General features: G+C 46.8%; 1 protein-coding gene across 3 annotated transcripts in view; it reads left to right on the forward strand.

Annotated features, from left to right (window-relative positions):
- The window catches only part of RNF216 (ring finger protein 216), a 76,558-nt gene that overhangs the window by 5,696 nt on the left and 57,946 nt on the right, over positions 1-12,916 (forward strand). For 2 of the 3 annotated variants that reach the window (XM_054643900.2, XM_077186869.1), the window contains 3 exons: positions 8,829-8,957; positions 10,081-10,217; positions 11,171-12,040. In XM_054643900.2, the coding sequence (XP_054499875.2) occupies positions 8,891-8,957; positions 10,081-10,217; positions 11,171-12,040 (1,074 nt within the window). In that variant the 5' untranslated portion in view covers positions 8,829-8,890. Of the gene's footprint in view, positions 1-2,852; positions 2,973-8,828; positions 8,958-10,080; positions 10,218-11,170; positions 12,041-12,916 lie in introns of those variants that run through there. The other variant, XM_077186870.1, reaches the window with a different exon arrangement.

Genomic DNA, 12,916 nt, shown 5'->3' on the forward strand with positions numbered 1-12,916 from the left:
CCCAGTTTTACAAAGGCTGTTGCTGCCTGTCTGGAAAATCTTTTGACAAGTGGTCATCTGTGCTGCTGGAGCAGTAGGGAGGTAGTTGCAGTTCTTCTGTGACAATGCTCCTCCTGCAGCAGTTGTTGGGTGCAAGAAGCAGCTTATTTTTTACTCTTTCCAGCAGAAATTGGTGCAGAGCATGGATTTGTTGCTCAGGTGTTGGCACCTGTCTTACAGGGTTTCTGTTGGTATTTTACTCTGAGTAGGTAAGGCCGTTTAAGACTTATCACTGTGAGCTTGGCCTGTTGGCCCAGTCTGGCTCTAAACTGGCTTTTGTGTATATTTAAACCCTTAATTGATTGTGTAAAAGCATCTTTCAAAGTGCCTGACCTTGCAGGAGGGAGCACATGTAATTTGAGTGGTAGGGATAGGCTGTGGCTGTATCAGCTTAAGCTGCAGTTTAAGATCTTCCCCCTTCTTGCATTTTATTTTACCACCTTAATTCTGTTCTCCCAGTTCCACCATGTGTGGAGGGTATCTGATCTGAATCCTACAAAAATGTTTTCCAGGGCAGTTCCTTTCAAAGCTGTAAGAAATGCTGGAGGAGCTGAGTGTGAAGGAAGGAAACAAGGGAACATGACTATCCTTAACAGGTATTGAAGTGAAACCCTTCTGAGCACCAAGCCACAGCTTCTGGCTGCTGACCTTTGGAGCTGTGGCAAGTGCAGATGCTTAATGCAATGTCATTACATTCATACCCTAAAAAAGGGCATGACTGTTGGAACCAGAATATGTGACCTGTGAAATGATTCTTTTTGCAAGTCCTTCACTCTGGGATGTTTGACACCTGGAAGGGTTGGTGGCAGGCTTTTAAGTCAATAGTTCTGAAAGTGCTGTGCAGATTGACAGGGACCTTCTTTTTGCCAAGGTGGGCTGCTGCAGTAAGTCAGATTTTTTTCCCCTGTTTGCCACCTCAAGGTCAAGTCTCAGCTTTTGTGTTGTCAGCAGCTTTGAGAACGAGGTGAGGTGTGCTGTGCTTGAAAGCAAAGGTTTTGTGATAAGTTCAGGTCACATTTAAAATAAAATAAAATACAAAAATACCCCCTTCCACATTTTTTATTGGTGGTGCATTATGCTTGTAATTTTTTCTGGAGCACAGCTTCCCAAGTGCAGCTTAGGTGGTTTCCTGAGTGGGTCTGATGGGCAGCTGCTCAACATCCAGGCTGCCATCAGAGCTTATCAGATCCTTGTGGTTTTCAAGTCCTCTGGCTGCCACTGGAACTGAACCAGTGCTTTCCAGCCCTTTTGGTTTTGGTCTGCTTAGCCCTGTCTGCTGCTTTTCACAGCAGTTGCTGGTTGTGTGCAGCCTGGTTCCCCCTGCTCTCAGTGCCCCTGCAGACAGGGCTGTGAGCTGAGCAGGCTGCTGGTTGCTCATCAGTGTGAATGTCAGTGCCACTGCCTGTCCCAGCAATCTTAAATCCTTTATTTCTGTTTCCTCTCCAGTGAAAACAGTGCTAGGATGGGAACCTGAATGCTCCTGAAGACATTCATCCAGCTTGTTAAATAACTACTTAAAAGGTTGCACTTGGATTTCTTTGTTCTGTTAAACTCTTTAAAGTGGCATTCAGGATGCCTTAAAAAAGAAAAGAAAAAAGGTAGGAAAACTACTGAGGATTTGGAGAGGAAATGCTCTGTCCTTTCTCCTGGAGGGATCTGTGAAGTGCAAGTAAGAGAGGAGCACTCTGCTGTATATCCTGGGGCTCACAGGGCATTTCCCCTGCTCTTTTCCATGTGGCTGCTGGGTTTATGGAGAAGAGAAGGCAGCTGCAATTAATGCTGTGTGGAGCTGTGGCAGGTACGTGCAGCACCTGGGGCTTTGTGCAGTCCAGCTCTTTAAACCCACAGGTGACTGAATCTTGGTGCTGATCAAAGCAGCCCCTGGCTGTGAGTTCAGGGAAAGGAAACTGGAAGTAAAACTTGCTCTAGAAGCAGCAGAACTGCAAATCACATGGTTTCACATGCTCTTCCATTCATCCCTACCCTTGTAGCACAAAATCAGAGCAAATGAGTTCTTCTAAGTGCTGGTTTGGGAGACAGGCTGTGAGCAGAGCAAGGCTGGGTTTGTGTGTGGGTCTGTAGCCAAGTGCTGGGCTGCTGGTGTCTGAATTGTTGCACCAATGTGAAATGCCAAGCTGGCACCTGTGTTTGTGATGTGGGAGGGAGGTTTTGGATTTAGGGATTACACTGGGTGATCTTGCACATGCCAGAGGTCTGAGGCAGGCAGAGTACTGCCCATACAGGAACTAACTCCAGGAATGCCTCCTCCCTCAAAACCTTGATTTTTCACCTCACTCTTAAAATGAGCTGCTCAAGGTAAAGGCATTAACTCCTTTCCAACTAGAATTTGTAGATTTAATTTTTTTTCAGGACTCAACTAGGGGGAAGGAGAATGACAGATCCAAAGGTTTCTACCTCTTGTGCAGAGAGGGGTTTTTGTTTTGTGGGTTTTTGTGCTGCTCAGGGAGATGGGATGATGGGAGCTCTGCTTTTTGCCAGAGGCACTGATGGGGGTCCTGGGAAGACACTGAAGTGTCCACAAGTTGACCTTGATGCCAATCACCAGGGAATAGCTCAAAGGAATGGGAAACTTTCATTTGTGTTGCCCAGTTTTGGAAAATGAATGCAGCTGTTTCAAAACAGTCTTACATTTTAGAAAGTAGCTCACAGAGCATATATTTTGCTAGGGAAATGCAAATATTTTGCAGGTTTGAGAAGGAAAACTGGTGCCAATGTATGTGGCCAGCTGTTAGTGAATTAGGTAAAACTGGGTACATTTCCTTTCTCTTGTACTTTGTGTTTCAGATAAAAATGGTGATTGGGTACTTCAAACAATTATGATTGATAATTATGATACTGTGACCTTGATGAAATGAACTGCAAGTAAGGCTGATGAGAAGTCTTGTGATGTACAAGCAGCCAAGATATTTCCTGTAAGTCCTGAGTGGGCTTAGAAAATGGGGAAAAATCTAGTTGGGGATTTGAAGCCAAGTAATGCCTAAATATCTGCTCTCTTGATTGCCCCTGAGTAAGCAGTTTTCATTGGCCTGGAGCAGTGGCACTGATGTAGCCCATCCTGTGTTCATCTGTAGCCTCTCTCTTTTTGGAGCATCTCTTGGTCCCACTCCTGACTCTGCAGTTACCAGTGGTGAGCCTGGGAGGAGAGGGCATCACTCCCTTCAGTGCTTTTCTCCTTGGGTCAGAGAGGGTGAGGAACAGGCAACTTTTGGGAAGTAACTTGAAGCTGTGATTGCTGCCAGATTCATTCCTCATTTCCATCTTCATTCATGACCTGGCCTGGAGCTGCTGGAGCCAGTTCCAGGTTGGTGTGGTTTTGGAAATGTGGCTGCTCTGCTGGGATACTGAACTGTGTGTGTTGGGTGTCTTGTCTTTCAGGAGGAGGTGGGCATTCAGGTTGCATTTACTTGCCACAAAATAATTCTTGTATTGTATTATATGTTTTGGTGTGGTTAAACCAGTTCTGTGGCTCTCTGCCCTAGAAATTTTGCCTGGCTCTTTTTATTATTAATTTCAGTTTCTGTTCCTTGATTTTTCTCACATCTCAGGAATCCTGTCTTCCCCTTCTCAGAGTGTATGTGTTTAAAATCCTGTGGTAAACCAAGCCAGCTGCTAATGTGGGAAACACTTGGGGAATACTTTATAACTCACCAGCCAGTTCTGTTTTTAAATGATCTTCAGGTTTGTTGTTTCTCTTCAGCACATCCTATGGGTCCATAAATTGGTGGCAGAGCTGCGTGGATGCTCTTGTCCTAAGTCTACCCCTGGTCTGTGCTCCTGAGAGGAGCTTTTGCCCAATACCTGTAGCAGGTTGTGCTGCTGGAAACCAGGTGGTCTTTCCTCAAGGTTCTGCCCACACACTCCTGCCTTGGGGGGCCAGGGTAAGGCTTTTGGGCTGGAATCAATGCTTTTTCCACTTTGCCCAGGCTTGGAACTGAGCAAACCTGCTGGCAGAGGCCCTGCTGCAGCCCCACGTGTTGCCCTCTGGCTCTGTCCCTTTGCAGGGTGTGAGGCAGTGGCAGTAGCTGCCCTGTGCATAGCAAATAGGATTTGTTTGTGCCCAGCAGCTCTTGTTGGGCTTATGATCAGGGGATTTCTAATTTTCAGTTGGGATGATGCTGCTTAACACGATCAACCACTGTTAAACTCTCCCTGCTTTTGCTCAGTGCCTGTTGCAGCCCCCAGCAAATGGTGAACCCTTTGAAATGTTTTGGTGAAATGCTTGACAGTAAGTCAGGCTGGTTTATTTCCCTTCTGTTGTGCTTTCTTTTATTTTTTTATTTTTAAAGACTGAATTTTTAGCTTTCCATTTTGGTGGTTGTCACAAGCCCTGCATTATTTAAGTAGCTTCTTTTAGCAGCTTGAAATAAGCCAGAAATTCACCTTGCTCGCAGGCTACCAGCAGACACGTTTGCTGCCCGCAGGCACAAAGTAGGAGTTGATGCTCTTCTGTCAGTGTAGGTGAGCAACAGTGGTGTTCTGTGAGGGGGAGAGGCTAAAACACAGTGATTTGATGTTGCTGACATCTCTTTCAAGTTGCTCTTTTTTTTTTCCCCTCCCCCCTGTTCATTTGGGATCTCAGTTCCTACCTCCCCTGCTTTCTGTCTAGTCCTGTTGCCTTGAGCTGCAGCCAGACAGGAGCACTTTGAGCCTAGTCCCATCTTGGGTATGTGGGAGTTCAAGATTTCAAATGCTGTAAATGAGGGGGGAAAAAAATACATTACACTGTGTTGAGAAGGGGAGCTCTCCCCTTGCCTGTCAGTTTAAATTCCAGCACCATCTGAAGATGCTCATCACAGCACAAATGTGGGGTGGAGGGAGCAGATTTGAGTTCTGCTCCAGTTACTGCAGACCAGAAACGCCTTCATCTATCAGGAGATTAAATATATGCACAGCACCAATGGTGGCTATTTTTAGGTTAAGCTAAAAATATGTCATGTGGTGTTTAAAAGGATTTTGAATGGGTTTTGGAAATCCTTGTGTAAGCATTCTGTGTGCTCCTGAGACCTGCTTCACCCCATAGCAGCTGATCCCTTACCTCAGAGCAGTGGTTGGAAGCAGTGGTTTTGTGGATGATATTTTTGCATGTTTGAGGAGCTTGTCCAGGAAGTCCCTGTGACCTCAGCTGTCAGTCTGAGGTCTTGTCACTTCACAGAACTGCTAAACCCAAGTCCCTGGTGGGCTCTGCTTTTCCCAGTAGCTGTTCTGGTGATGTGTTCTTTATTGAATTCACGTTAGGAAGAACCACCATGGGGAGGATTTTATTGTCTGCACAGTGAAGCAGCTGGGCTGTGCTGTGTCAGAGGGTGCTGGGCACTGCCCAGGCTCCCCAGGGAATGGTCCCAGCCCCAAGGCTGCCACAGCTCCAGGAGGGTTTGGGCAATGCTCTCAGACACAGGTGGGATTGTTGGGGTGTCTGTGCAGGGCCAGGAGCTGGGCTCTGATCCTTGTGGGTCCCTTCCAGCTCAGGACATTCTGTGACTGAATTATGGAGGAATACAGAGGTGGAATTGGGTGGGACCATGTCCTCAGTGTGGTTGTTCCTCCCTGCACAGTCAGAGGGTGTCTTAGAAGTCATGATGAGAATTTTGTGTCACTGGATACTGCTACAGGGATTCAAGTCTAAATCCAGCTTGATGTGCTGTGGTGCAGGTGGGAGCCTTGTAAGAAAAGAAGAAAAACTAAAAAGTTTGGAAAGTGTTTACCTGACTGCTTTGCTGTTAAAACAATTCAAGTTTCCTTTCCTTGACTGCATTGCAGGAAAGCTGATGGGCATGTTAGAGCCTGCTTATAGGTAGCCTTATTCTTTGCCTATAAATAGGCTCTAAAATCACTGAGGTAGTGTGCAATAGCTTCTTTCCATCTGTCTTCCTTGCTTTTTTATTATTGTTTATGTAGGGCAAGACCCCAGGGTGGCTTTGATCTTGTTACTTCACATTCTTGGCGGCCTGGTGCTATAAACATGAATAAACTTCTTATTCATGCCACTAGATGGAACTGGCCCATGCTTATGGATATTTGTGTAAACTTCAGCTCTGTATTGAGTATTGACAAAATGAATTGCTAGCTCTTGGTGGAAGCTTGGCTTTCACCCTCAAAGCAGGGCTTTATTTAGCTGCTTGGGATTTTATTCAGTCTGTTTTGAAGTAGGAAGAATTGCCAGTTCTTTCCAGCCTTGGCTTTTTTTGTTGTTGCCTTGACTGTGTATTACAGTTAATGCTGTTTATTATATTCCTGCTTTTAAACCATTTTGGTGGTGTGCACACTTTCTTCTATGGAAGTGCAGATAGTTTTTTATCCCAAATTTAATTTCAGAATATTCCCTGTACCTCTTTCTCACTGCTGAAGGTGGAAGTGTGCAAGTTCCTCTCTACAGGAGCCAGAGTGGCCCATAGAAAATATGACCTTAGTCTTGTGTCTTATCCATCATTCATGGATCTGAACAGCTGGGGCTTAGCCAGCATTGGACAAAGCACCATTTGAGCTATTTGGGAGAAGATTTTTTTTTTTCTTTTTTTGGTGGCTGTGCTGAGCATTTGCAGTGTCACCCCCCTGTGAAGTTCCCAGCCCTGCTAATGCACCACGAGTCCCTGGAGGGGAGAAATATCCAAGCACTGAGCTTTGCTTGGAGCAGATCTGAGCACACACCTGTCCAGCCCCTGTCTGCAGCACTTGATGCTGCAAGGGCTGGTTTGTGGCCCTCACAAGTGTTCTTGTTCCTCCCAGCCAGTCTCAGAGTGATCCTTTGGTGACCTTGGCCACACTGGGCCTACCCTGCTTCCATTTCTCCACCTTTTCAATGACAAGAAGTGAATTGATTCTGTTTGCTAAAGGAGTCAGGCAGCTAAGGATGGAAAAGTGCTGTGCAGGGCTAGGTGATTGCTGTGCACAAGTACCAGGGAAAACACAACTGTAATAATGTGGATGTGACCTTTTACAAAGGCCAGAGTTTGCACTTTGAGTGACCCAGCCCCTGAGCTGCAGCTCCAGCACCTGCCTGGGATGGTGGAACAGCACTTTGATGCCACTCTGGCAAATAAAGATTTATTTCTCTTTATTAGGCAGAAAATTAAGAATCTAGCGGAAACACCCCCAAAATGTTGCTTTTCAGGTGTTTTCAAAGCACCAGTATGCCCATGATAACCTTGGAGCTGCTTACTGGAATTAGGATGTGCTACTGAGGTATCAGGGCTCACATACAGGGCAGTTGCATATTTGTGGTAATGCTGGTTAGAAAAGGCCTCTTGCTGTTTCCTCATCCAATTTCCCACTCAAAATTGGACCAGCACCAGATCAAGGATCAGGTAAATGTGGATGTTTGTAGGCAAGCCTTGAAATCTTTATGCTGGAGGTTTCCTCTGAAGAAGGTTCCCTCAGGCACTAAGCCTGTGCTGCTGGGCTTTTGTAAGTGCTAAATTATACATTTTAATTTTTATTATTGTATCTTGTGCATCTGAATTCATTTCTTCATTTTACTGTCCTAGCTGCAAATCCTGTTCCCTGCAGAGGAAGTTAAGTAGAATTACTGAGGGGGAATTTCTACTGCTCTTGTGTACTAGCAAAAAGGATTTTATAGCAGACCCACCATTTTCTTCCAGCTTATGCATCAGTAAATATTTAACAGTACAGATTCCTCTGTGCTGCAATGAGGAGATGAATACTTTCCAATAAAAGGAAAAAAAACCTCCTTTCTCCTTTCAGTGATCAAATTGTGCTTGGAGTTCCTGTATGTGTTCAGCCTCTCTGTGATAGTGGGAATGGAGAGCTGTAAGCTGACAGAGCATAAAATGGAAACCTCCTGTTTAGTTTGCAGTGATTCCTCTGGCCCCCTAATCCTGTTTGGGAGCCTCTGGCCAATTCATTGTGCCTCTCTGAGAACAGGTGGGGGTAGCAAAGCTCAGTTTCAAAAAGCCAAGTCCTGTGAGGGAACCTGATTCCTGTCATGCTCTCCTTTTGGTGTGACAGCAGATGGTGTTTCCTGGAATTTGTACCAAACCCTCGCTGTAAATCAGGGAAATCTCTTCTATAAAATAGCAGATGGTGGTAAGGAAGTGTTCTCTGGAATGTTCCTGTGCTGTTTCACAGTGCAGGCACAAACCACACACTGACACTGCTCTGCCCAGGGAGCAGCTTCCTTCTGACACACCAGGAATGAGGGGGGTGTGGGATTGAGCTTGGAGCATCTCTGGTGGCTCTGAAGTTGTGCCACAGCTTGGCAGCACTGGGGGAATTCAGGCTGGGATGGTGCTGTCCCTGCTCCCCTCCAGGCTGGGTGTGACTGCCCTGGCAGTAAGGGTGACAGGGATGGTTGCAGTGACATCATCTGGGGCTGTGAGGTGCATGTGGGGATGCCTGGGACACCTCAGGCCAGGGGATTTTGCCCCTCTCACCTATTGATGGTGGCAGAAACAGCACTGTGTGGGTTGGTGCATTGGATTTTGGTTGGAAACAAGGGAAGGCCAATATGCTGGGAGGGTTTGAGTCCTGCTTGGGTAGAACTGCATCTCTCCTCCTTTTCTGTGATTGCATGGCTCCTCCAGAGAGACTTCTCTGGCCTAATTGCACTTTTCAGTCCACTGTCTTAACTGTTGGAGCACAAGATAACAAACATATCTCCTTTCAGGTCCTGAGAGGAGGGGTACAGAGAAATACTCATGTGGAGAGACTGCTGGGAGAGCCAGGAGAACCCCTGGCAGCTAAATCTTGAAAAAAACCCTTTAGGGTGAATCTGAGTTTGCCTGACTCCCTTGTGGTTTTATTTTATCTTCCAGTTCCTCATGTGAGCCTGACTGCCATGCTGGGGCATTGACACTCTGGGGTGCAGCTGTTTAAAATGGCAGAGAGAGGTGGGAATGAAGAAGTGATTAACTTGAACAGCTTCAGCAATCACAGAGGGAAAGGTGAGTACTGATTTGTGCCTGTTTCCAAAGCACTCTTGTGAAACTCTGCTGAGCAGCAGGATTCACAGACACTGAGCTTCCAGGGAGCTGCTGGAGGTCTGTTCTGTCACATCACACACCACTGTTACACTGACTTAGCCACCTACAGAAACTCTTCCATATTATGCAGGCATGCTAAATATTTGGCTCTTGTCTTTCTCGTGTTGTACTGCCTCAAGGGATGTTGCTGACTTCTTGGGAACACTGTGTAGATGTGTTTCAGCAGCTCCAAGGAGGATCCATCCTTCTGAGAACCCCACAGGAGACAGGCTGACCCTAAATTTATGCTCTCATAGGGCTGCATGCATTGGCACCCATTCCCTCAAGGGTGGAATTTAAAGTGAGGCTTTCTCTGTATGCCTGAAAGGTGATAAATGAACACTCATGCTAAAAAATAAGCCAAAACATGTCAGATTTTAGGGAAAGCATAGTTGTATGCTCTCTGTGCAGTACAGAAACCCTCTATTGCTGCCTTGAATCTCTCTCCTGTGTTCCAGCAGCTGTTGAGTAGCATCTATATTCCATTCTTGACAAACCTGGAGGCACAAGGTTGTCATTACCAGCAGGGTACCTTCTGCACCCACAGCCACAGGCCTTATCTTGGCCCTGCAGAAGGTACTCCTGCAAAGCCTCTCTTTGAGAAGAGGCTGGATTGCACAAAGACCCTTATCTCTCTGCTAGATTGCACTACACTTTAACAAAGAAAATGCAATGTCCCTGAGATACTGGAAGTTCAGGATTTCTCTGCAGAAGTATTCCCTACTTGCCTTGTTTGTCATAACTTTTGCAGCAGCTTGACTCGTGCTGGAGTTGAGGGTAGTAGAAGATTCTTTGTGAGTGTCAGTGGCTGTCCCTGCAGTGCTGTTGTGATGAGCTGAAGCTGTGCAGGTGTTTTGCTGGAGGCTGAGGGATGCAGGAGTGGCTCTTACAATGCCTTGCAGAGGAATTGGTGACCTCTGAACGCTTCTTCCTGCAGTGCAAGTGGGAAAATTGCTTTCTCAGATGTTTCAGTGCATGTACCCTATAATTCTATTGATTTACCTTGAGCCAGCAGCTAACTTCAACTTTACTTACTGTTCTGCAGACTGGATAAACCACAGAGATGAAAGTCTGATCACAATATCAGATTCCTCAGATGAAGATTTGCCTTTGTTGCTGGAGATGCCAGAAAAGCAGCAGACTGAGGAAGATGATGATGATGATATAGTCATCTTAGCAGAGGTAACTTTTCATTGTTGGAGCTGCTGTGCTGTATTCATGGCCTGTATTGCCAAGTCTTGTGCCAGTACCTGATGCATTCCTCTGAGTCCTGCCTGGTTATAGCAATCTGCTTGGGATCTCTGAAATAACAGTGAAATGATGGCATATTTTGGGCACAGGAGGGGAGAACCAGACTGTGGAACTGCATTGTGTAGTTTAAGTTCTACTTGATGAAGGTTGTAGCTCCCATAAAGTTGACTGTTTGAATCCAGCAAGGTGGAGTGCTTTGCAAGAGGACTTGATCTTCCATAAAATATTTTCAAACCATGCCTTGTTTGATTTATAAATTTACTCTGTATGCTTTATATTCCTCTATGCTATTTGCATTCATGTTGGGCTATTGCAGGCACTGATATTTTTTCAGCATTTCATATCTATCTTATATTAAGAATATATTCCACTTTCCTGTTAAATTAACCAGAAGCACTGAGAAAATGGGTTGCAAAGCTGACCTTTCTGCTTTTAGTTGAAAACAGCAGCAGAGAACACTCAGGCTCTGTTGGCATACAGCAGTCTGTCTGCCAGAGGCAAGAACAAGGCCAGAGATTAATATTTGGAGCTTTGGTTCCTGCCTGTTTAAATAAATTGGTGAGAACACAAATATGTCATCAGTTAGTTCTTCCTGCCCAGACTGTTTTACTGGAAGGGAAGTGAGTACTGAGGTGAGCTTAGGAAATGATTCCAATTTGAAAGTCCTGTGCATCCCCAGTTCTGCTGAAGGTTCTCATAGCACCTGGGGACAGGCTGATGATACAGATGTGTGGGTTGCAGTTCTGTGCTTTATTAAACATCTTGCTGCACAGACTGTTTATCAGTTTCCCATCAGAAGTTTTCTTAGATGCAGAAGTATCTGGAGCAAGGATTCTGACACACAGACAAGAATTCCTCCTTTCTCTTGTTGATGTCCTTTTCAGACCCCAAAGCATCAGCAGCCCCTGCGTCCCAATGTCATCAGACCGGCTGCTCCATGGCAGGGTGCAGACACTGTGGGAGAAGGGGGATCCAAAAGTGCTGTGGAGCCTTTGAGCACAGACCTGCAGCATTCAGCTCTGCCCTGTGAGGGAGATGGGAATAACCTCGTGCTGGAGAGCAATGCTGGACCAAGCAGGGGTGAGAGTGTGGATGTTGCCTTGCAGCAGCCAGGACCATCTGAGCTGAATGGCCCCAGATCTGAACTTACAGGTAGCCAGGAGCCTGGCCCAAGTTTGCTGCCACCGATCAAGGTGCATCCACAGCCTGCTGATAACACAAAAATCATTAGTCTGGAGAATGCAGACCTTCCACCTCAACAGGAGGAAAGGATGGAAGCTCGGGAATGGCAAGGAAAGAACTTGGAGCCAGAGCAGAAACTTGAAGGCATAGCTGCTAAAAGTACCCCGGAGCAGGGGGAGATGCAGGAGAAGGGCCAGCTGGAGGAGAAGGGCCAGCTGGAGCCTCGGCACTTCCCACCGCCCGAAGATGAGCCCCGGGCTGTCGCGAACGGCCGCGCTCCCCAGCAAGGGCAGCCAGAGGCAAACCCGGCATCTCTGCAGGCGTACGGAGGGAAGGCTCCAGGGCCCGCCTTCCCCCGGCCCGAGCCGCAGCAGGACGGCATTCCCGGCCCTGCCTCCCCGCAGCCGGCGCATCCCCCCGAGGAATCGGCTCCGCAGGCGGGGACAGACAACGAGCAGCCCGGGCCCGCCTTCCCCGCGCAGGGCTCGCATGAACTCGGCTCAGGGGACGTGCCGGAGCAGGGAGCTGCTGGGCAGGAGCAGGACCTCACTGCCCTGCTCATCAGAGAGACTGTAAGTATTCCCAGGGCTCCTCTGCCTCCTGTGTGTGAGATGTTTTCAGACAGGTTTTTCAAGGTGTGTGGCGTCTCACATGCTCAGGACACACAGCTGCAAATCCTCTTTGCTTTGGCTGAGGTTCAGCCACACACCAGGTGAGGAGCATGTGATGAACTGTCTTGGAAAACTTTTACTTAACATGAAATAATCTGTGTCTGTTCCCTGAAAGACCCTCTTGGATCTGGCCTGGTTTTATCTGGTTCTTTCCTAACCCAACACTGTAGAGCTGGTTTAAGATTGGATATAAAACTAAATGAGTAAACCTGGGACACTAAACAGTGTCAGGGAGATACAGGGTGGAGAAGAGAAGTTTTAGGGACACATGGCTGAGAGCCAGGACTGCTTTCAGCTGCCTCTCCTACAGGAGTGTGGTCCATGCCCATGTTAATGCCACCAAGGGTAAGGGTTGCCCTTGCAGTTTGGATTTTCAAGTCCCAGCACCAAGGAGTAACTGGATAAGCACCATGAGGACTTGTGCATGTAAACTGCACATGCTCCATGTGTGAAGCTTAGCATGAGGGACACTGGCTATGACAGCAGCCACCAAGAAGGACACTCCTTATTCTTTGGTTTATCCAGCAGCTTGGGCAGCATGGTGTATACATGATAAATAAAGCTAAATAAAAATGTGGTGATTCACTTGTGTGATATTTGCACACTCCTCCCCTTGATTGCTAGGGAGGGCTTGTTGAATATTTTTTCTTGCAAATAGGCATAATCTTATGTGTTTGTATCTGCTACCACCACCCCATCCCCTCCAAGTCTTCCCCCCACATCCCATGGCTAATTCTACTTGGGAAAACTGGAGTTGAGGAATATATTTTTTTAAGT

Source organism: Agelaius phoeniceus, chromosome 16, assembly GCF_051311805.1.
Source record: "Agelaius phoeniceus isolate bAgePho1 chromosome 16, bAgePho1.hap1, whole genome shotgun sequence".
NCBI lineage: Eukaryota > Metazoa > Chordata > Aves > Passeriformes > Icteridae > Agelaius > Agelaius phoeniceus.